The following is a 22,860-nucleotide window of genomic DNA, read 5'->3' on the forward strand; positions in this document are numbered from 1 at the left end:
GAGTCCAGAGATGGGTGAGCCCATGGGTGTGCCGTTGATTTGTTCATATATTTGGTTGTTGAATGTGAAGTGTGTTGTGAGGCACAGGTCCAGTAGTTTGAGTATGCCGTCTTTGTTGATAGGTTCAATGTCCTGTTGTCTGCGCAGTCTTAGCGCAAATTCAACCCAAACTCTGGGTCAGATATGTCGATGATACCTTTGTAATCATTAAAAACACAGAAATAGAGAACACACACCGGATCATCAACTCCAAGAATCTCTATACCACTACCTTAAAACTGTACAATGGTGCCGCCTCCACCATTTTCTGGGGAAGACAGTTCCAAAGACTCATGACCCTCTGAGAGAAAAGTCACTCTTTATCTCTGTTTTAAATGAGACACCATTTATGTTTTAAAATTACACTTATTTGTAGTCTGTCCCAAAAGTCAAACATCCTTTCAGGATCCATCCTGGTAAGCCCCCTCAGGATATTATACATATATGTGAGAGGCAAGCAAGAGAAAGATTTTTGTTTTAATCTAGTCACAATGAACAGAGTTTGTTCACTGTTTTAAACAGTGCATCCAGTTCCTCAATTATATTGATTTCCATGATCTTGATCCAGTACAAAATATCCAGTACAAAATGCTTGTGGCTCGAGAAAGAAAAATAAAGCGGCCTGTGCATCTAGTTAGTTTATGAAACAGTCGTTTGGATTGAGAGTCCTTTTAGGAGTGTCCTGTGGGCCAGCATTAAATGTGTAAATTTTTAACATGGATATCTGCATTAATTCTACCTATTATCTGCCACTGTTGTTCAGAAGTTTCCTTAACGTGTTCTTCTTGCTAATGCACTTGTGCTGCAGAGGTACACATGTTCTGTTTACTTTCTGCTACTTACAGTGCACTGCTTTGGAAAAGTACCCTGGAGTGACAAAAGGGGCAACTTTTTTTGTACACAGCTTACAGAGCAGTTTGTCTACTTCAACATCTAACCAAAACGTCTCTGTCACTCAGTGACTTACCTTGTTCCTATCTCTTTAATTTTATCATCTGTACTCTTTCATTTAATAGTCTCCATTGTTCACACTTACCATGTCAATCAAATGGTGCAATCAATTTCAATTATCACATGAGCCAATTACAAAGAATCTACTTATGGCATGTTAAGCATGCCGGCTGTTTTGGGCAGTTCATTAAAATCTTCAATAAATTTGTAGTTCATTAATCAACTGCATTGGTAAGATCAGCCCTTTGTCTAAATAATTGATTTTTATCAAAGCCCTCAAAATGGGACCATGAAATGGAAATAAAATAAGGAAGAATTGCTCAGTTGAAATCAGCCATGGTTTCATAGACTGCTGTCTAATCCTTATTGCCAAAATATATCAAATAAAAAACCTGCCAAAAATACATTAGCTATCTTCAGTCTGTTACGACAAAACGAGAAGTCTTATCACTAAAATTGACATAATTTATTATGGTTTAATCAGACATTGCTTATCATGGCAACCATGTTAATGACAGTGTGCTCACTATTAACTACTGAGATCTGTATTTTTTGCAACTCAATGACTTTGGCTTGGCATTAGTCTACTCTTTAAATGGCTGCTGCAACCTTGTATGTCTTCTTTTCTTCATGCAATTTCAGTGTCCCCCTCCTTTCTCTCCATACCCCGTGATCCCTTTAGCCGCAAGGATTACATCCAGTTCCTCTTGAATATATCTAATGAACTGGTCCCAATAGCTTCCCATGGTAGAGAATTCTACAGGTTCACAAATCTCTAAGTGAAGAAATTCTTCCTCATCTCAGTCCTGAATGGCATGCCCCTTATTTTGTGACCCCTAGTTCTGGACTTGCCCAACATCAGGACCATTCTTCCCACATCTAGCCTGTCCAGTCCCATCAGGATTTTATATGTTTCATTGATATCCTCCATCATTCTTCTCTTAGTTTCTTCCATTTTCCCTGGAATAGTCATAATATTTGTTGATTATCCTCTGCATCTCCTGCTGTCATTCACCCATTCCTCTTCAATCCTGCTGCATTAAAGTCTCTCAATATAATGTCCTTCCATCTGATCTTAAATCTTCTTTCCTTTCGTCCAAGCAATCTGATCTTTGTCACTCAACTCAACACATACCTTTGCTGTCTCCCTAGAAAAATGACTATTTCAATTTCTTCTTGGCCTTTTTCTTCAATGCTCCCACAATCTTCACTGACCTTCTCTGATGTTCTGGCTCCTGATTGTTGTTTCTCCTCAGTTCACATATCCATCTGAGCATTCATATCTCATTTCATCAGTGTCCAGATATTGTCCCCCACTTCTTGATGTTGCCCATATTTCTAAATGAAATAAAAAAGTCTTCATCATTGGGCCAAACACGGAAAAAAAGTCTCCTGCTCGTCACTACCTACTATCCCAGCTCAGCTAATTATCAATACCCCACTATGTTACACAATTTGGAAGAATCCCTAGGGGTAACATGGTTACAATGTAATCTGGATGGGGTACTTCAGTGAGGCTTGCACCAGTACTGACCAAATTGGTCAAGTCCCAAGGTTCATAGCTACTAAACTGAATTTGTGGCAGATAGTGAGGAAATAATCTATTTGTTCTTGTCCTTGACAACCTACTTCCTATAAATGCGCTTGTCCATGTCAGTAAGAATTACATGTGCCTGATTATTGTGGAGACAATATATATTTGTGGACAAACTGCAAAGACTATGGGCCTTCACAACATTTCATCTGTACCTCGAACCAAGCTGTTCAAGTGCAACTACAACACTAACAATGCGGAAAATTGCTCAGGTATGTCAAAAAGCAGGACAAATCCAACTCCGCCAAATACACAATATCAGTCTACTCTGAATTATCAGCAAAATGCTGTAGGGGGGTCATTGCCCCTGCTAACAAGTGGCACTCTCAAAGGAATAACCTGCCCATCAGTGCTCAGTTCAGGCTCCATCAAGGCTATCTGGCTTCTGACTTCATTACAGCCTTGGTGTAAACATTGATAAAAAAAATTCTGAATTCCAGAGATGAGGTGAAATTGACTACCCTTGTCATCTAGACAACTTCAACTGTGGCATCAGGGAGCCATAGCAAACTGCGAGTCAATAGGAATGGGAGATGGAGGAGAAAACTCTCTCCTCTGATGGATACACATCTAGACAGAGCTGGTTGAGGTTGTTAAGGCTCCATCATCTCAGTCCAGGATCACATCTGAAGGAGTTCTTAGAATAGTGTCCTAGGCCTAACCATACTCAGTTGCTTCATCAATAAGCTTCCATACATTATAAGATCAGAAATGGGGATGTTTGCTGCTAATTACACAATGTTCAGCATTATTCAAGACTCTTCTGAAGCAGACTAGATCCATATGTTGACCATACCTAGTCAACAGTCAGGCTTGAGTTGATAAGTGACAAATGTAAAGACTGTATCTTTTTATTTTTCTTTATTTTTAATTATAGAACCAAAACAGGAAAAGGATTGTTTAAATAAAGCAAGGGATTTTTGAAGGATCTCTGTACTTTTTCAAAGCAAGTTAACTGACTCTCATTGTCAGTGCTGTTCAGAGAGCTGTTAGTTCAAGCTTTAGGGCAAGCCTAGTTACAGACAATCTGGAGCCTGAGAGCTGTGTATGAACAGAGATTTGACCAGCAACACGTCACTAACTGGTCTCTAAAATGGTCACCAGTTATCAATGATGAAGACCTCCTGCCAACAACTACGTGACTGAAACCTGTGACATTTAGTTAATAATTCAGAGACCTTTATAAGTATGAGCCAGTCACCTTGTGTCTCCTGCAAATGATTACATGTACCTGGAGAAGCAAGATCAATTAGCAATGTCCTGATCAGCAGAAGGATCATTTCAACAAACATTACAGACAGGGACCACAGAACTGCCTTTCCAGTCTTCACCTCTGCCCATAAGACCCAGACTGTTTTTATGTACAGCTGTTTGTATATGTGTAGATCTAACTTCTCTAGTTCTGTTAGAATTTATCCATTTCTAAGAGATCTCCACTCATTCTTTTGAACTCCAGTGTGCCTGCACACTTAGTTGCAGTGACTGGTGCATGAGGACACCCAGGTCTCAGTGGACAATCCCCTCTGTCAGTTTACAGCTATTTAAATAATAATTACTTTCCTATTTTTGCTACCGAAGTGGATAACCTCTGTATTACTGCACTGCCATGCATGTTCCTACTTGCTCAGCCTGTCCAAATCACACCGCAACATCTCTGCATCCTCTTTGCAGCTCACTCTTCCATCCAGTTTTGTGTCATGTGCAAATATTTGAATATTACATTTAGTTCCCTTATCTAAATCATTAACATATATTGTGAATGGCTGGGGTCCTTGTACCAATCCCTGCGGTATTCCACTAGCCACTACATGTTGTTCTGAAAATGACCCATTTATTCCTACTTTGTTTCCTGTCTGCTGTCAAAACTACCAATTTTGTATCCACCTCAATACACTAGGTCCCAATCCTGTGCACTTTAATTTTATACATGAATCGTTTATGTGAGACTTTGTCAAAAGCCATCTGAAAGTCCAAATGAACCACATTGACTGGCTCTCCTAATTCTATGTCACAAAGCTGGTCTTTTTTTCCTAAAAGCTGATCCTTTTCTCAAGGGTACTGTATCCTTGATTTTTTTTTCAGAGGGTCGGTAAAACACTCTGGGCTCCAAAACGACTGGGTTTGGTATAGAGATAAAAGGGTATTGGAGGCCTTTTTTGTTTATACATAAACAGATGAGACTTTAGTTTTTTGAAGTAACCTGTATAAGTAAAGGGGGCGTGGCCAGCTCTCTAGCTGGGCAGTTTAGTTCAGACTTTATTTGGGAGTTCAGCTGTGGAGCTGTCTGGAAACAGCTGCTTGAGTCTCTCTCCTGCTGCCCTTCTAACTTCGACCTGTAAGCCTTTGTTTCATTTTTACTGTGTTTAAAGGGTTTGTTTATTGGGGCTGTTGTGCATATTCGGAACAGCATGATTAAGTCTAGTTTGGATTGACTGTGTTCTGTAGGTGTTCTTTATTGTGTTCTTTGTATTTCAGTCCGTAATTTTGTCAACCTTGCTAACTTGCTCAGGGTAATTTTCACTGTACACTTATCGAAACAAATTGCAAAGTTATGGTCTGGGCTGCCTGCTGAAGAACATTTTGAGTGGTCTGGCCTAGTCATAACATCTATCAGTTATATCCTCAAAAAATTCCAGTAGATTTGTTGAGCATGATTTCCCTTTTGTAAATCCATGCTGACAGTGTCTGATTTTACCACTGATCTATGATTCCTGAATTTCTTTCTACCTCTCTTTTTAAATAGTGGGGATAAATTAGCTACCCTCCAGTCTGTATGAACTGTACCAGAGTCTTTAGCATTTTGGAAAATGACTGCCATTTCATCAACTATTTCTAGGCCACTTCCTTAAATACTCTGGCATGTAGATTACCACATCCTACAGAGTTATCAGCCTTCAATCACATCAATTTCTCCAACACCATTTCACTACTAATACAGATTTGTTTTGATTCCTCCTTGTCACTAAACCCTGTATTCACCATCATTTCTGTTACATTATATACATCTTCCTTAATGAAGACAGAAACAAAGTATGAACTTAGTTCATCAGCCATTTCTTTGTTCCAATTATACATTCCCCTGCTTCTTATTGTCAGGGGCCTACTTAGTTTTCACTAATCTTTTACTCTTCACATACTATAAAAACTTTTACAGTTAAGTCTTATGTTCCCAGAAAGCTTACTCTCATACTCTATTTTCCCCTTCTTAATCAATCCTTTGGTTCTCCTTTGCTGACATTTTAAACTATTCCCAATTCTCAGATTTTATTGCTTGTATCTTGTGAATTTGTATACCCCATTTTTGCATCTAATGTTATCTCATTTCCATTGTAAGCCATGGTTGGGCCACTGTTCTGTTTCCACTCTTGCACCAAACAGAAATAATTTTTTTTTGTACTTCACTCATTCACTCTTTGAATGGTTGTCATTGCCTCGCCACCGTCATTCCTTTCAGTAACATTTTCTAATCCATCAAAGTCAACTCATGCCTCATACCATTGTAGTTTCCTTTATGAAGATTCAGGACCCTCGTCTCAGAATTAATTACCTCACTGTCCATCTGATAGAATTCTATCATATTATCATCACTTATCCCCAAGGGGATTCTCCCAGCTACATTACCAATATTCCTTTCTCATTCTAAAATGGCCTGTTCTCCAGTTGATTCCAGAAAGCCATCCCATATGCACGCTAGGAATTCCTCTTCTACACTATTGAGAATAATTTGATTCACTCAATTTATAAGCAGGTTAAAGTCCCCTTTATATTGCTTAATCTCCATGCTTATACTGCTGCAGCCCTTTATACAGTTCAGCATAGTACATTCCCCTTATGCTGACAGTGAGAATTTCCAGCAGTAGAAACATTTTCTGTTGGGAGTTCACAGTGTACATTGAAACAGTTTGATGGTCATTGAACTCAGATATGTGAGAGAGTTCTGTTACCTGAATGTTCAAATTAGAAATGGAAAACTTACATGCGGGATTAAAGAAACCAGATGTAGCCAGAAACAAGGTTAAACTCCAATCCATTTGATCCAACACTTTGTTTCAACTTTGTGCTCATTGTGAATTACCCATTTTGGTCATCTATCTCTACATTGGAACTCTAATTTTTGTGTGTTCTATACTATATATTCACATTGATTGGAAATTGGGTTATGGGTCCTCTGACAAGTAACCTCAAACTCATTTTACACAGCTGTCGTGACACGTCGAGCAGTTGGGGAGATAACCTTGTCTATTTTCAGTTCAGGTTGGATTTGTGCTCAGGTTTAGACCATCATTCAGTCCACAGTCCTCACAGATTAGTTAAAAAGGACTGCAGCTACAGCAGTTTCTTGTGTCTGTATCTTAGAATAGATTCTTCAGAAAATCTACTGGAACAACAGCTTGCGGTCATTTTGTAAAGTGGTCAAGAAAATCGATTTAAAGTGAAAAGATTGTAATGCCCAGACATGCCTTTCCAAAAGGTGGAGAGTGAAAAGTTTGTAAGAAAGCAGCCATTAAACCAATATCATTTTTAATATTTTTCAAGAGTATAAAAATGTATAACAATTGGAAGATCTTGATCCTCCGTTGTGAAAACTTCAAGCACGGTTGTTAAAGATGATAAGTTTTATTTCAGTCTTGTACCCTATTCAGAATATCAAGGATAATACAGTATGTCAAGTATCTGGTGTTTTGTAGGTTAATAAAAGGCAGAATTCTTTTTGCTTTTTATGAACTCCATCAATAGTAATCCATTTGCAATTTACTTCAGTAGTTATCTTTGGATAGGAGACTACTGTCTATTTGAATTTGCTTTACTATGAAAGAAAGGGAGGAAGATCGAATCACATTCCATATTGATCTGTTAAGAAAAGCTTTGTGTTGATGCGACAGCTGAAAGCCAACAGGAAAATAACACACTTTCAAATGTTTGAGGCAGTTTAGTATGTTATTAAAAGAGATCTTGATCAGTGGTGATCTTTATGGCAAAGATTCATTGGGGATTCAAATGATCTGATTATGAGTATTTTGATTCTTAAATAAGCATGTATTTTGCAAATATTACATGTAAAACAATATTGAAACGATAGGAAGTAAGTCATAAGATAATTAAAACTCTGCACAGTGTGAGATGTTTGTGTCACATTGTACAGGTTGCAATAGTTCATGTTATAGTTCAAGCACGATGCTGACTTCATCAATATTAAATCCTATTTATCCCTAAAATTGCAATCTGAGAGCATTTTTATCATTAAAGCTGTGGCTGAATTGGTTGCATTGTCATCAATGAGTGACAAAGCCAAGGGTTCAAGTTCCAATACAGAATCTTAAAACAAAGTTCAAGTCTGACACTCCACTGCTGTACTGAGGGAATGCTGCACTGTCAGAGGTGCTGTTTCTCTGACGTGATGTTAAAGCATGTCCCTATCCACCTTCTTGAGTGAATGTAAAAGATCCCAATTTGAGAAAAAAAAGGATGTTATCCCTGGTGCAGAAAACAGAATGACTCAGATACTCTGATTGCCAGAGTTGTTGGAGCAACACAAACTGGAGTTGCACTTTGGCTATGCAGAAATCCCAATGCAGTTAGAGGTTTATAAATGTACTCTAACTCCTGAGTGAACTCCTGATTCAGCAATGACATCCCACCTACCGATATTAGCATCGCCCTCTCCTTCCTACAACCCCCCCTAGCCTCTGGCAGTCTCCAGACCTGATAACCCTATCCTCCACCTGTCTCAACTACCCTTGACCTAACAATGCCATGTAAAAGACCCAAATGCGACCCGATCAGACCCAGGATAAGCAGCCAATTACTGCTTTGTCGAAGGTGGTTATTGTGTGGCATGGCTGTTACATGCCCGTCATCAGCCCAAAATGGAATATTGTTCAGGTCTTGCTGCGTGCAGACATGGACTGCACATGTATCTTGTCTGAGGCTCTATGAAGAGAACAGAATATTGAAAACAGGAAAATAAACATTTGACCTTCTGATGAAGTAAAGGTCATTGATGAACATCACAAGTGAAGATGGTTGAAGCCTGGCATTAGGATAATTACAGAGCTGTGTGTGACTCAGAAAGTTACTGTGACTCTAGCCTTTTACGTTTTGGGCTTCTTCTAATTGGTGGGTATCATCAGTAATATCTGAGTTAGCTGTGCACACTATAGCTCAAGAGGTCACAGGTATGGGTTTTTCTCACTGTCAGGAATTCTTCACCGTCTCTGATGCTGACCTGCAGTAGAAGATTAGATTCCCTACAGTGTGAAAACAGGCCCTTTGGTCAACAAGTCCACACCGACCCTCCAAAGAGCAACCCACAGAGTCCCATTCCCCTACATTTACCCCTGACTAATGCACCGAGTACTACAGGCAATTTAGCATGGCCAATTCACCTAACCTGCACATCTTTGGACTTTGGGAGGAAACCGAAGAGAGAAAAATAATTTGTTCCCTTGAAAGATGGAGGGTCAATGACTGCAAGCATGTACATGTTCCCTGCCTGCTTCAGTGCAAGACCAAACCCTCTATTATATATAGTAAGGGATTCTTCCTTAAATGTGCAACATCTTTGTGACCATTCACATTGAGTTACACATTTCTGTGTCTGTTATCCTGGCATTATTGATCTGCAATGATACTAATCTGTATCAATCTTTAGCAGCCACTGTCTTGAATCCAGATTGTTCAGATGTTAGCCCTGCTGTTTTGTGGTGATTTACCCACTGAACACCTTGGCTTGTTACTCCTGTTGGCAACCTGGGTACAATCATATTGTATGTTTTCGGTAATGGTCATGCCATACCTAGGGCTCACAGAGAAAAAGTCTTTAAACTCCTTGAGCTGAGATTCCAACAGTTGTGAAATCACTGATCTCTGTCTAAAGCACGATGATTCTGCTGTTCAGTGGGCACATATAGTTCACCAGGGTAGCATAATTTTGAGGTAGGACTGTGCTACAAATGGCATTTTTTTAAGATTAGATTACTTACAGTGTGGAAACAGGCCCTTTGGCCTAACAAGCCCACACCGACCCTCCGAAGAGCAACCCACCCAAACCCATTCCCCTACATTTACCCCTTCACCTAACACTACAGGCAATTTAGCATGGCCAATTCACCTAACCGGCACATTTTTGGAATGTGGGAGGAAATCGGAGCACCCAGAGGAAACCCACGCAGACATGGGGAGAATGTGCAAACTCCACACAGATAGTCACCTGAGGCAGGAATTGAACCCGGGTCTCTAGCACTGTGAGGCAGCAATGCTAACCACTGTGCCACCGTGTCGCCCCTTACCAACTCACGTATTGTATTTTCATAATCTACCACAACTTTCAGTCAAATTTACTGTAAATATAAGTTGAAATTTTCATTTTTGGCCAGAGATTGTGTCACTATAACTATAGATGCCAAGTAAGTCCTAATGGTGACACTTCTAAACATGTACTTATAATCTTTCTTATCAGAATATAAGGAACTTGGAAGGAGAAAGGAAGATAAATCCCATGAAAGTTATTCTCCCATTGATCTTTTTTAGTTACTTGACATAGGGTTTGTCGAAAGATTTTAGCCTCGTGAAGAAAATTAGATGAAAATTTATTGGTCACAGAAAGTGAAGATTGGTGTACGACGATATTCACATTTTAACTCCTTGACAACCTTGTCAATGAGGAAATGTTCTTTTGCAATTAATAAAAATAGCAGTTGGATATATCCTTTCAGCCACTCTAATAATTCCTTCTCTTTCTTTTCAGATATCCATAGATGAACGCTTGAAGCAGTTGCATGAAGCACATAGAGATTTTGGTCCTACATCCCAACACTTCCTGTCCAGTAAGTATTAGATTTTTGATATTCTGAAGTGGTCCTCCAGTCACATTCTGGAAGTGCTTTCTGCATGTAAAACAATATGTTAAATTTTATAATTTTTTCCATTCACAAGAGTATATAAATATAACATAATGGGGAGAATAAAATTAAAAATATTTATTTCACATACTTTATATTCCAATTACATTGATTTTCGCTTCACTAAAATAAATCTTTCATTTTCTTTGAACACTTGCTTCACTTTAATCGAACCAGAGATGTTTTGAATTAACTTTTTTTTTAAAAAATGTGAGTTTAGCTAAATGATTAAAGAAGCTAATGGTGGGTTAATTGCTGAAGTGTTTACTATGTTGAACTTTTATGACCGAGAGAAAGAAGAGCCAGAGGCCTAAAGCAGATTCAGTTCAGAATAAAATGCTCTAGCAGCAGACATAATGTTCAACAGATAACACAATGTAGACTTAGTCATAGAAAAGTCAACAAATTGCCTCTCCTACATGTCTCAGAAAGAGATTGAGAGATTCACATGTGGTGCATATGCAGAAAATCACCAAAAGGAAACACTTGCAACCTCAACAATTAAGTGAGCAATGGAAGAGTAAAGAGAGAAACATGGAATATAGGAGCAGAAACAGCCCATTCAGCCCTTCAAGCCTGCTCCTACTCAGTACACTGCTCCCATTTTCTCCCCATACCCTTTGATTCCTTTAATCCTCAGAACTATGTCGACACCTTTCTTGAAAATCTTCAATGTTTTGCCCTGAACTATGTTCAGTGTTTGCTGTGGCAGAGATCTCCACAAGCTTGTGACTCTCCAGGTGAAGAGGTTCCTTCTCATCTTTGACCTAAAAGATTAAGCCCCTTGTCCTGGTTCTGGATTCCCCAGTTGTTGAGAATATCCTTCTTGCACCTACTTTTTCTGGTCCTATTAGAATGTCAAGTTTTCTGAGGCTTCCCCTCATTCTTTTAAATGCTACAAAATACAGTCCTAGCCTATATAGTCTCCCTGCATATATCAGACCTGCCATCCCAGAAATCAGTTTGTAAAACTTTATGGCACTCCATCAGTAATCAGAACATCCTTCCTCAAATAAGGCAAGCAAATCTGCAGATGATACTCCAGGTGTAGTTGGAGCAAGCCATTCCTGCTCCTGTAGTGGAACCCTCTCACCATGAAGACCAACTTACCATTTGCCTTCTTCAACAACAATTGCACCTGCCAAGGAGCGATACTTCACTGCAGCTGAGGGTGTGCCGAGGATATTGCTGGAAAAAAAGAGTTGAGTCATTGAGTTTGCTGTTTATGATAAGATCTTTCCATTTGTTTTAAATATTTAGCTTTTATTCCTTTCACTTTGAGTAATAAACTATATTCTTTTGTTAAAATAACAGCTTTATGTGAATATGTTTAGTGACTGAATACCATGGTAATTAAATTGAAAAAAATCACATTGTCAAACCAGGTTTCTTGCTGGAAACTGATTTATCTCAATATTACCATCAGCAGGCATTATGATACTTTACATTGGCATTCTTGTGAATGTCCTGATGAGTACAAGATGAACAGCTTGGAAAAAGGTGTGCGTTTTCTTTTCAGTCGTACTTAGCTTGTCTCAGATGTGTGCTGTGTGATGATTTCTTTTGACAAACTTCAAATCAGACAGAGGTCAAGGTGGCACAGAGTAATAGTTGGGGTCAAGGATAGAAATCCATGATCGAATTGTTCCATTAATTTTCATTCCATAAGCTAGATTTTCCTCAACTTGTGGAAATTTATTTAAGAGGCATGATCTTTACATTTCTGCACAGCTACTTTAAAAGGACCAACTCGCGGTTTGCTTTTGCGGGAACTTCCTGATTGTTGAATGACCACACAGTTCAGAGAGAACATTGTTATGACACAAATTTCAGGTAGTTTTAGGGCGAGAGGTAAAGTGGGATTGGGATCATCACATTGCCTGCCCAAATGGTAGCAGAAACATATACTGCCCACCCATTAGAAACCCTATGCCAGGGTGTACAGATTGGAACTTGTATGTCCATGTGTGCAAGAAAAATGTTTGCAGATAGACTGGACTTCACAAAAGAAGCCATCAGTGTTTTATATTCTGCATCCTGGAACACTGACCACTTCTGCCACATAGCATGTTATGAAGATCAGGTGAGAAAGCTTCTATAAGCATTTTAACCCCCACCACAAACTTGGTTATCGTCAGTGGCGAAAGGTGAAATTTGAGACTAACATTTATTGACATTTGTTTCTCAGTTCGCTGCCATCGTAGTGATGCTTTGTGTATGGTTTGAATAAATTAGAAGGATTGGCGGATGCATATTCTCCTGTTTACATTTTGGTCATTGTCACCTGACAGCTCAGAGTGCTTTCTGAGTAGAACTCTCCAGGCAACTTAAAGTATATTTACTTTAACAAGTTGCCAGCAATGGTAACTTTGGTGTGGCAGAAAATGCAATGAAGGACTGCTTGTACCACTGGAGTTTTTATAATTCTTCAAATGTGCCATAGATGACATTAGCATAAATTATTATCTCAAAAACATTTTGAACATCTTGAGGTTTATATAAATGCAAATCTTTCATTTCTATTCACAAAATAGCAACATTTATTGGTACTCTGTAAACAAACATTGCATAATGCTGCAGACTATCGGAGATATTTTGTACTTGCTAGATTGTAGTGATCCTAACCATTTGGAAATGTGCATTAGATGAGCAGGTACAGTTTTTTTGTCAACACTGTAGCTGCTCTGTAAAAAAAGTGTCCATATTAGCACTATAAGATGTTAGAAAGCTGTCTGTGGTGAATAGTAGATCTTCTGATTAGCATTTGTATTAAGACTTATAAATGCTCCTACAGACTGACCACATAGTTTTCTTTCTTTAAAAGAAATGAGGACATTGATTAATTCTGTATTATTTAACATCAGTAAACATGACTGTCTTTTCCTGTTAATATCTTGAAAACTTTGATGAGATCACCCCTTAACCTTCTAAATTCTAGAAAAAAACAGGCCTACTTTGTATAATCTCTCATCATAACTTAAACCCTGAAGTCCAGATACCATTCTTGTAAACTTACATTGTACTCTCTCCAAAGCCAATATACCCTTCTTAAGGTGTGGTGCCTAGTTTTGCTTACAGTACTTCAAGTGGGGTATAACCAGGATTTTGTATAGCTGCAGCATAATTTCAGTAACATTGTACTCCAGTTCTCTAGATATAAAGGCCACCATTCCATTAGGTTTCTTGATTTTTTTTGCACCTATCTGGGACATTTTAAAGACCTACTGACCCAAACTTCCAAGTCTCTGATTATCCACTGTATTTAACTTCATATCATCGAGAAAGCCTTAATATATCTTTTATTGATCCAAAAGGGTTGACATCCCATATTGAACTCTATCCGCTACAATTTCGCCCATTTGCTTAGTTTATCAATATCCCTTTGTAATTTATTGCTGTCATCTGCACTGTCTACAATGTTGTCTCGCTTTTGTGTCATCAGCAAATTTGGATATATGACATTATCCAAGTAATTAATAAACAAGGCAATTAATTGAAGCCCTAACACAGCTCCCTTTTGGGACACCATTGGTCACAACCTGCCAATTTGTGTACCTACCCACTATCCCCACTTTTCATCGATTGCCACTTAGCCAATTTCCCAGCCATGTCAGTGAGCTGGACTAGCCTTAATTAAAGGTTTCCTCTGAAAGACAGTACAACTGATAATTCAACACTCACTCAGAGATCAGGTTCTAGAGTGGAACTCACATCCAGACTTTCCATCACTGAAGTGACTTTGGAACAACTGAAATTGTGACCTTCAAAGATTTTGATTTTCCACTTGAATATTTGCATATTTGCAGTTTCGTCAGAATAAATACTTAGTTAAACAAGACCAGTGAACTTTATTTTGCTTTTAGATGATTTTATTCATAATATTTTACAGAAAGTTTGTTTTGTGTCTATTGCATCATACTGATCCTATAGTTATGATAACAATAACACAATGACATTCCTTGACTGGTGATTTATTAAACATGCTTTTATTGTTTGTTTTCTTGCTGTGAAATGTGATGGTGGCATTAAAAGCAATGCACACTGTAATTATTGACTCTCCAGGTTTGCAAACCATGAGTTCAACCATTATTTTTGTGGTTGAAAGAGTTCAATTTCAAGCAGGTTATAGAAAAATTTCTCAGTCCGCTAAGTTAATCCTTCCCTTCTTCACGAGCAGCTGAGCAAATAGATGAAGATCTGCTGAGCTGAGTGTAAAAACAGTCATTTTAATGATTAATGTATTCTTCTTATTTACTCTAGGATTAACCTTTTCTTTTGGTTTCTTGTTTTCAGCTTCTGTCCAAGGTCCTTGGGAGCGAGCGATATCACCCAACAAAGTGCCCTACTATATCAAGTAAGTGCTACTTTTAAAACTGTACATTACATCTTAAAAAGGAATGTAATGTTCTTGTTAAGTATAAAACTGAAAGCTCATAGAAATAGAGGCAGTATTACAGATGGTCTGAAAAAATTGCTTCTATCTTGCTCTAAGACCTGTGTCAGTGATGCCCCATTCTAACTTGCGGTTGTAGTAAAGCTGTATGCACCTCTAAAGATGCACTTGTAGCAGAACTTTCCAACTACTTGCTGAATTGAACCTTGACTGGCACAAGCATCAGAGCAACATAAAGGCAGCTGTAGAAACTTAATTTAAAATCTTCCAAATGCCAATTTCATAAACTGAAGCTTCACAAATTGACAACGGGAATTCACATTTAACAGAAAGACTCAATTTCAAGTAATAGAAATGGAAACCACCACTTAAATCGGAGCCACTAATATTGAAGCAACTTTTCCCATTTAAATGTATGTAATATCAGGAGGTACATTCCAAATCCAAGAATTTGATGGAATAAAGAAAACACAATAAATAAATCCATTTCATTCTCAGTGATGTGATGAAGAACCAAAGAGAACACATAGTGTCCTTTCCTGGTTGCTCTAACATAAAGCCACAAAATACATTCTCCAAATATAGTTGGCAATTTTTTGTTAGATGAATTTCCCCAATACTCATTTATCTTAAAATCAATAGAATAAATACATTTTAAATTAATTTAGTTTATTAAAATTACCAAGTTGCTTGTATTCATTTTTGTCCAGTTGTGGGCCAAAACCTATACTGACATTATTTTCCAAGTTAGGAGGTGGAGTGACCAGCACCTAAGCCGAACTCTCTCGAAAACGAACAGCACTTTGACTGATTCACATAGCCAGTATGGAGACAGTTTTAAAAATATGTACTTGGCACCCAGCTCCCAATACTGCACAGCTTTGTAGGTCATATTTGAAATAGATAAATGGGTAGTAACTTGTTAAAATATGCTATTCAAGAACATTAAAAAGACAAATATTCTATTGCACTGTTTTAGTTCAGATTCTAGGAGACAGCTATTCATTTGCTACCTTCACACTTCTATACGGAAAAATGAATATCCCTTTTTCTAAATTTTCAGACTTAAGTCTCATTCATATTGATTACTGCCAGGATAAGATTAGGGATGTAGGACTTCCTGATTCTGAACCAATAAGATACAACAGCAACATAATTGTTGATCTCACATTGCGTCAGGACAGTCACAGACTCAGTCATGCATACAGATGTGATAATTTTCTCCAATAAAAGGGAATCTAATTTTTTTCTCTCTTGGCATTCAATGGTATTACCATGCCTGCATCCCCTACTATTGATATCTTGGGCAGTACAATTGATCAGAAACTGAACTGGACTAGCTACGTAAATATGAGAGCTGGCTGGTGCTAAGAATTCTGCAATAAGTAACTCACCTATTAACTCATTAAAGTCTATCCATCTTAAAATCAAGGTACAATTGAAAGGTGTGCTGGAATACTGTCTGAGAATGAATGTAGCTCCAACAACACTTAAGAAATTTGACACCATCCTGGACAAAACAGCCCACTTATTTGGCATCAGGTCCATTATTTGGAACATGCAGTTCTTCCACCATTGATGCTTAGTGGCAGTAGTATGAATCATTTGAAAGATGAACTGCAGACACTCACCAAGTCACCCTCAACATCACCTTCCAAATTAATGACCCATATTACAAGGGCAACAGATAGATGGGGGCACTGCCTCCTGCAATTTCTCCACTAAGACATACACCATTTTGATTTGAAACTGTATTACCTCATCTTCACTGTCACTGAATCAAAATGCTGGAGCTTCCTGTCTAATGGCACTGAGGAGTATCTAACTTCAAGGACTATATTGGTCAAGAAGGCAGTTCATCACCACTTTTTCAAGGATAATTTTGGAGGGGCAATAAATGTTGACCAATGTCCATAAATTATTTTTTAAAAACTGCACCTACCTTCTGCGTCGAGGCAAGAAGGGACTCAATCACATACATATTAGATGTATCTAGACCATCAGAGAAGCATGCACAGAGACTGCTTCGAGACAATCAGATACACGCTCTCCCTTTGGACAGCGAGCGAACCAGGCACACTGCACCTAAACTACTGAGGAGACACACAAACTCTCTTATATCTTAACACTTCTTTACCCAAAGTTAAGCACTCAAATCATTATCAAACTGTTTTTATGACTTGAATATCCAAATGGACTGAAGCTGATTTTCTGTTGGGTCTGTAGTTGCTACGGTGCCCAATGCTTGGGACTAAAGTAAACTTGGCAGTTTCACTAAGGCCAGCATACAAGAAGCCCAATTTTACTGGGTCTCTTTGCAAAGAAGAAAGACACATGAAACACATGTAACTTTTCAGGAGAAATGGCAGTATAGTGTTAAATGTCACCAAACTAGTAATCCAGAGACTCAGCGCTCATCATGTGGTGACATGGGGTCAAATCCTACTATGGAAGTTGGTGCAATTTAAATTAACAAAATCTGGAATTAAAAGCTTGTTTCAGTAATAGTTACCATGAAACCATCATTTTGTTTTTCTTCTATTTGCTCATTTGGTTCACTAATGTCCATTAAGAAAGGATATCTGCCATCCTCTCCTAGTCTGGTCTGCATGTGATTCCAGATCAACAGCAATCTGGTTGAGTCTGAAATGGTTTAGCAAACTACCCAATTCAAGGGCAATTAGGGCTGGGCAATAAATGCTGGCCTTTGCAGTGATGCTGACTTTTTATAAAAGATTTCTAAAAATGCATGTGTAAAACCTACACCTATTACACTGAATTCATTTGATGGGACACATTTTATTTCTGTCATATTGCATTTAACCAAATATATAAATGAGACTGGAATGATTCTACATAACAAATGCAACTAAAAGTCAGAAATCGAGCAAATCCATTCAGGTTGCTGTTAAATTAAGGAGGCACAATATTTAAAGGTTGACTGACAAAGTTGTCCTGGGAATTCAGGCTGCCACATTAGAAGTTAATTAGACACATACATTTTCTTTACTCTTTTCATGGGACTTATTTCCTTATACCAGTGTATCATTTTTCTAAGCAAGTCTTTTTTTTTATTACAGTGCAAAGACTGTGATCGGAAGTAAACTAAGGTCATCAGAGTGAGATATCTAATTGCTTGTTGTCTAATAGATTTTGCTTGTAGTTTTTAGAAAGTTACCCTGCCATGCTTTATAGCTTTTTACACTTAAAAGCATGTGGTTTAGAAGCAATTTGTCCCTGTGTTGGCTCTGGGATCAATTAGTAATTGTGGAAAAGTGTCTTTCTGACAAGAATCCTTGATATGAGCATGCTTTTTTGTGACGAATTGAACCTTCCCTGACTTGTGATTGACTGTACCTGCGTAAGTATGAGTGCAAAATGACTTTATCTTATAAATAGAGGTCTATGTGGTTCAAGGAATGATGGAGATTATGAATTAATTAATTTGCAATGCACAGAAAAAAAGTTCTACCTTTTTTCTTATTGTGAATATTTTCTCTGCCTTTTAATCCTTTGTAGCTTTAAAGTACAGTATATTTTTGAAAAATACCAGTTTGACAGTGTACCATCTTCAGGAAACTTCTTTAGTTTTTTTTAAATTCTTAGGAACAATGACTTGCCATTTATATTAAGTCTTTCATGTCCAAGACATGTGGGGTCAGAAGTTCAGCTCAAGGTCAAATAAGATGCCAAGTATGTGAACAATCTGATTAATTTCAGACAGTGCCATGGAAAGATCTGGTATTGAGGCTTAGAGAGCAGAATTTGTGCCAGAAGCTAAAGGCAATAGTTTTGATTATTCCAGTGATTAATTGGAGGAGATTTTGACTCATCTTGATTTGGATGACAGAGATGCATGCAACTTTTATAATTTTTTTCAGAATGCATCAGCATGCTTCATTTGCAAGATGGCATGATGGTGAAAATAATGCTGTTTAGCATTAAATCCTGTAGAGAAGCAAACATGGCCTACAATCTAAATGCCATTTCCTTACGATCTCAAAATGGGAAATGATGGTGATCAACTCTCATCATGGCATGGCAAACGAGGGCAATGCACTTTATTACCAAGCTGCAATCAGAGTTTGCATCACAGTGTGCTGGTAAATTCTTCAGTTGTTCATAGCAGCATTACTTTTCCTTAGCGCAGTTCACCATTTCCTTGGGGATTGGTTGGCTTGGGTGGCTGGATGGCTGATTTGTGATTCAGAGTGACACCACCAATCATCTCTCTCTCTCTCTCTCTCTAATGAGAGGGTAGGACTATGGTGAGGCAGGACTATGGTGACTTTACATTTACCTTCTGCTGATTTAGCCAAATCTAATAACAGTTTTTAAATTGTGAACTCCCAAAACTAGCATTCCTCCAGATATGTGGTCAGGCAGTTTTTCACCAACACTGTTCCTACTTCTCCAGATACATTTGCCCTCTCACCCAAATATTTTTGCCCTATTTGCCAAAGCAGAAGGAAGTAACAGAAGGAATACTATCAAGAACGAGTGATTAAATCTAATATTTTTAATCATGATAGTCTAACAGATATATGAGCGCACTGAAAATGAGTCAATGCAAAACTAATATTGATCTTTAGTAAAACAAAGAGCTGTGGATACTGGAAATCAAAACTAAAGCAGAAATTGCTGGAGAAACTCAGCAAGTCTAGCGGCATCTGTGGAGAGAAATCAGTTAATGTTTTGAATCCAGTAATCCTTCTTCAGAACCAAAGCATTAACTCTGCTTTCTTAACCTCCGTTATTATTATTATTACTATCATTATTATAAGTAATAATCTTACGTGAAGGGCATGATTAGGATAAATAGACAAAGTCTTTTCCCAGAAGTGGGGGAGTCCAGAACTAGAGGGCAGAGGTTTAGGGTGAGTGGAGAAAGATATAAAAGAGATCTAAGGAACAACCTTTTCATGCAGAGGGTGGTACGTGTATGGAATGAGCTGTCAGAGGAAGTGGTGGAGGCTGGTGTAATTGCAACATTTAAAAGGCATTTGGATGGGTATATGAATAGGAAGGGTTTGGAGGGATATGGGTCGGGTGCTGGCAGGTGGGACGAGATTGGGTTGGGTTATCTAGTCGGCATGGACAAGTTGCACCGAAGGGTCTGTTTCCGTGCTGTACATCTCTATGATTCTACTTATCAAACATTTATTGATCTCAGACTGGGAAGCACTATTTGTTTTCCACACTGTAAGTAATCTAATCTAATCCCTGTCCACCTCCACCATTTAGAGGGCACAAGTGCAAAGTCTGATACTTATTCTTACCTATTTAATACGCAAGGTTTTGGTATCATTTTTCTGCCCTTCTCTACACTTGACTTCACTTTGAATTCCATACCTTCCCCCTTCCACCCAAAGTCACTCCATTAATTTCCAATTTAGGAATACAAGAAGGATGCTGAAATAATGCCATCAGTGCAGTCAGGTTTCAGTGGCATCAAATGTCCAACAGGGAAATATGTCAGACAGTTCAGCAGCAAGGTTGGAGGTTCCAGGCAGAAATCTGCTTTGGGACTTCATTTCCATAGCCTTGATTTGATATTCTAATCACAAGAAAGGCAGGGAGACACTACGGTGATTACTTGAGAGATTGAATGAATTTTTATTAAACATTAATAAATTTAAATGTTAATAACTTTAAACCTTTGTGAAAAGAGTCAGTTTGAGGATAATATTTCATTGATTTGTGAATAGAAATGGGATGGCTGCTCTGGATCAAAGCCAGATTTCCATTGTTCTGTCAGCAAAAAATAATTTTCAATGAAATTTTGTCACTGACAAATTACAAAATTGAGACATGTTGAATAATGGTAAAGAAATGCTCCTCACTGTCTGTCATGGTGATTTTCTTGTTTAAAATAAATTAACATACCAAACTAAAACCCAAAGTTTCATGAAAATCCAATGCAAATGAATTGTATTTTTCTATTCAATTTCCAAATGCTTGCATTTAGAACTGTTTGCCAAAGACTCTGAAGTGAAGGTGTATGTGCCTCAGTTCCTTAAGGTCCTAGTAATTATGCCTGACCAAAAGTAGTTGTACTTATTGATGTAATGCAATAAATATTCCACTCACTGCAAATAGGCCTAAAGTGAACAAAAGACAAAGGAGGACAGGTGTCAGCAAATTAATTCAAAACAACCCTCACTCAGTACTGGGAGAGGGACGAGGAGTGGACATTTGGGAAAATACCACATGATTGCGGACAGCAGATCTGACCTCTATCACAAAGAGAAAATCCAGAAGAAAAGAATAAATATTGAAGCAAATAAATTTACCACCTATAGAGCAAACTTTGTCAGGAGGGTCAGACACAATTCCTGAAAGAGAGCAACAGCAACAGCAACAGCCATAGAAGTGACGCAAAGGTACATGCAGCAGTCCAAAGGCAGAAGTTCATTTAGAAGTTGATAAGGAGCAAGAGTATAGGCTAGTAAAAGAGACCAAAGTTATCTACACTTAGAAAATATAAAGCTTTCAGCAAAGGAGACTCTGTAAGGAGCAACTGAATGCTCTTGGAGTTAACATTGGAGATCGCCAGAGGAAAATGGAACAACTTTATGAAAATTAATAAAAGGCCAAAAAGAGAATCCTTGCCTCTCACAAGGAGCATTGCCACCACCAACATTGTGCTTTACAGGTGCACCGGCAAAGAACAGTGCATGTCCTGGAAGAGAAATTTAGACCAGAGCTACAAAATCAGGAAAACTGCAAAGTGCATTTAAGCTGAAAAATAAAAAAATTAACACAATGTAGTGAAAGAGTCGAGCAAAGGATGGAACCGTGATTTTAGCGAGAAAAGTTTTGAAGGCCACAGCTGGAGATGTTTATTTTAAAAATTAGTGTAGAATGAAAGGCTTGGAGTTTTAAATTATTAAAGACAGGAAAATATCTATTTTACTAGGGATGAATCAAGAAAAATCTATCTTAGCTGTAGAAGACCAGAAAAGCCCTGAAATATGTGTATAGCCAACATTTTGATAGTTTAAAAAGACAAGGAAGTCCTGACAAAGGCAGGAATCCCTGAAAGCAGTGTAAAGATGGCAAAGAAACAGATTTAAAATGTTTGAAAGTAGTAAATCATAACAGAACATACAGTTAATGTAATTTAAATACTTGTTGAATAATTTAAAACATTTTAACACAAAATAACCTTTAAAAATACCAACAAAAAAACATTGCCGCACTGTCATATTACAGAATTTTTGAATCTCTGTGGAAGAGAATTTTTATGCAGCATTTGCGAATGAGAGGCAAAAATACACATTTAAGGAACAGCAGAGTACAAACAATATTGAAATGCTTCAGATTTATAACAACTTTATAATAAAAGATGCATCAGCACATTGAGCATTTTGTCAAAGGACATGCATTGGTTAAATTTAAAGATGATAAGAATGCCAAGGTAACTATCCTAATAGGTAAAAACAATGACTGCAGATGCTGGAAACCAGATTCTGGATCAGTGGTGCTGGAAGAGCACAGCAATTCTGACGAGCAGCAAAATCGGCGTTTCGGGCAAAAGCCCTTCACCAGGAATAAAGGCAGAGAGCCTGAAGCGTGAAGAGATAAGCTAGAGGAGGGTGGGGAGAAAGTAGCATGGAGTACAATAGGTGAGTGGGGGAGGAGATGAAGGTGATAGGTCAGGGTGGAGTGGATAGGTGGAAAAGGAGCTAGGCTGGTCGGACAAGTCCGGACAAGTCAAGGGGACAGTGCGGAGCTGGAAGTTTGAAACTAGGATGAGGTGGGGGAAGGGGAAATGAGGAAGCTGTTGAAGTCCACATTGATGCCCTGGGGTTGAAGTGTTCCGAGGCGGAAGATGAGGCGTTCTTCCTCCAGGCGTCTGGCAGTGAGGGAGCGGCGGTGAAGAAGGCCCAGGACCTCCATGTCCTCGGCAGAATGGAAGGGGGAGTTGAAATGTTGGACCACAGGGCGGTTTGGTTGATTGGTGCGGGTGTCTCAGAGAT

The 22,860-nt window shown here is 38.3% G+C and overlaps 1 protein-coding gene and 1 long non-coding RNA gene across 6 annotated transcripts in view; one reads left to right on the forward strand and one right to left on the reverse strand.

Annotated features, from left to right (window-relative positions):
* Positions 1–22,860, forward strand: part of dmd (dystrophin) — a 2,012,228-nt gene that overhangs the window by 1,849,868 nt on the left and 139,500 nt on the right. For 4 of the 5 annotated variants that reach the window (XM_043700735.1, XM_043700733.1, XM_043700736.1 and 1 more), the window contains 3 exons: positions 10,332–10,410; positions 14,779–14,839; positions 17,959–17,988. In XM_043700735.1, the coding sequence (XP_043556670.1) occupies positions 10,332–10,410; positions 14,779–14,839; positions 17,959–17,988 (170 nt within the window). The remainder of the gene's footprint in view (positions 1–10,331; positions 10,411–14,778; positions 14,840–17,958; positions 17,989–22,860) is intronic. The other variant, XM_043700734.1, reaches the window with a different exon arrangement.
* Positions 9,871–22,860, reverse strand: part of LOC122555072 — a 29,166-nt gene continuing 16,176 nt past the window's right edge. Inside the window, exons 2-3 of the long non-coding RNA XR_006313150.1 lie at positions 11,596–11,673; positions 9,871–10,470 (exon numbers count right to left, since the gene is read on the reverse strand). This is a non-coding gene — a long non-coding RNA (uncharacterized LOC122555072). The remainder of the gene's footprint in view (positions 10,471–11,595; positions 11,674–22,860) is intronic.

The sequence above is a fragment of the Chiloscyllium plagiosum genome, chromosome 12 (genome assembly GCF_004010195.1).
Source record: "Chiloscyllium plagiosum isolate BGI_BamShark_2017 chromosome 12, ASM401019v2, whole genome shotgun sequence".
Classification (NCBI taxonomy): domain Eukaryota; kingdom Metazoa; phylum Chordata; class Chondrichthyes; order Orectolobiformes; family Hemiscylliidae; genus Chiloscyllium; species Chiloscyllium plagiosum.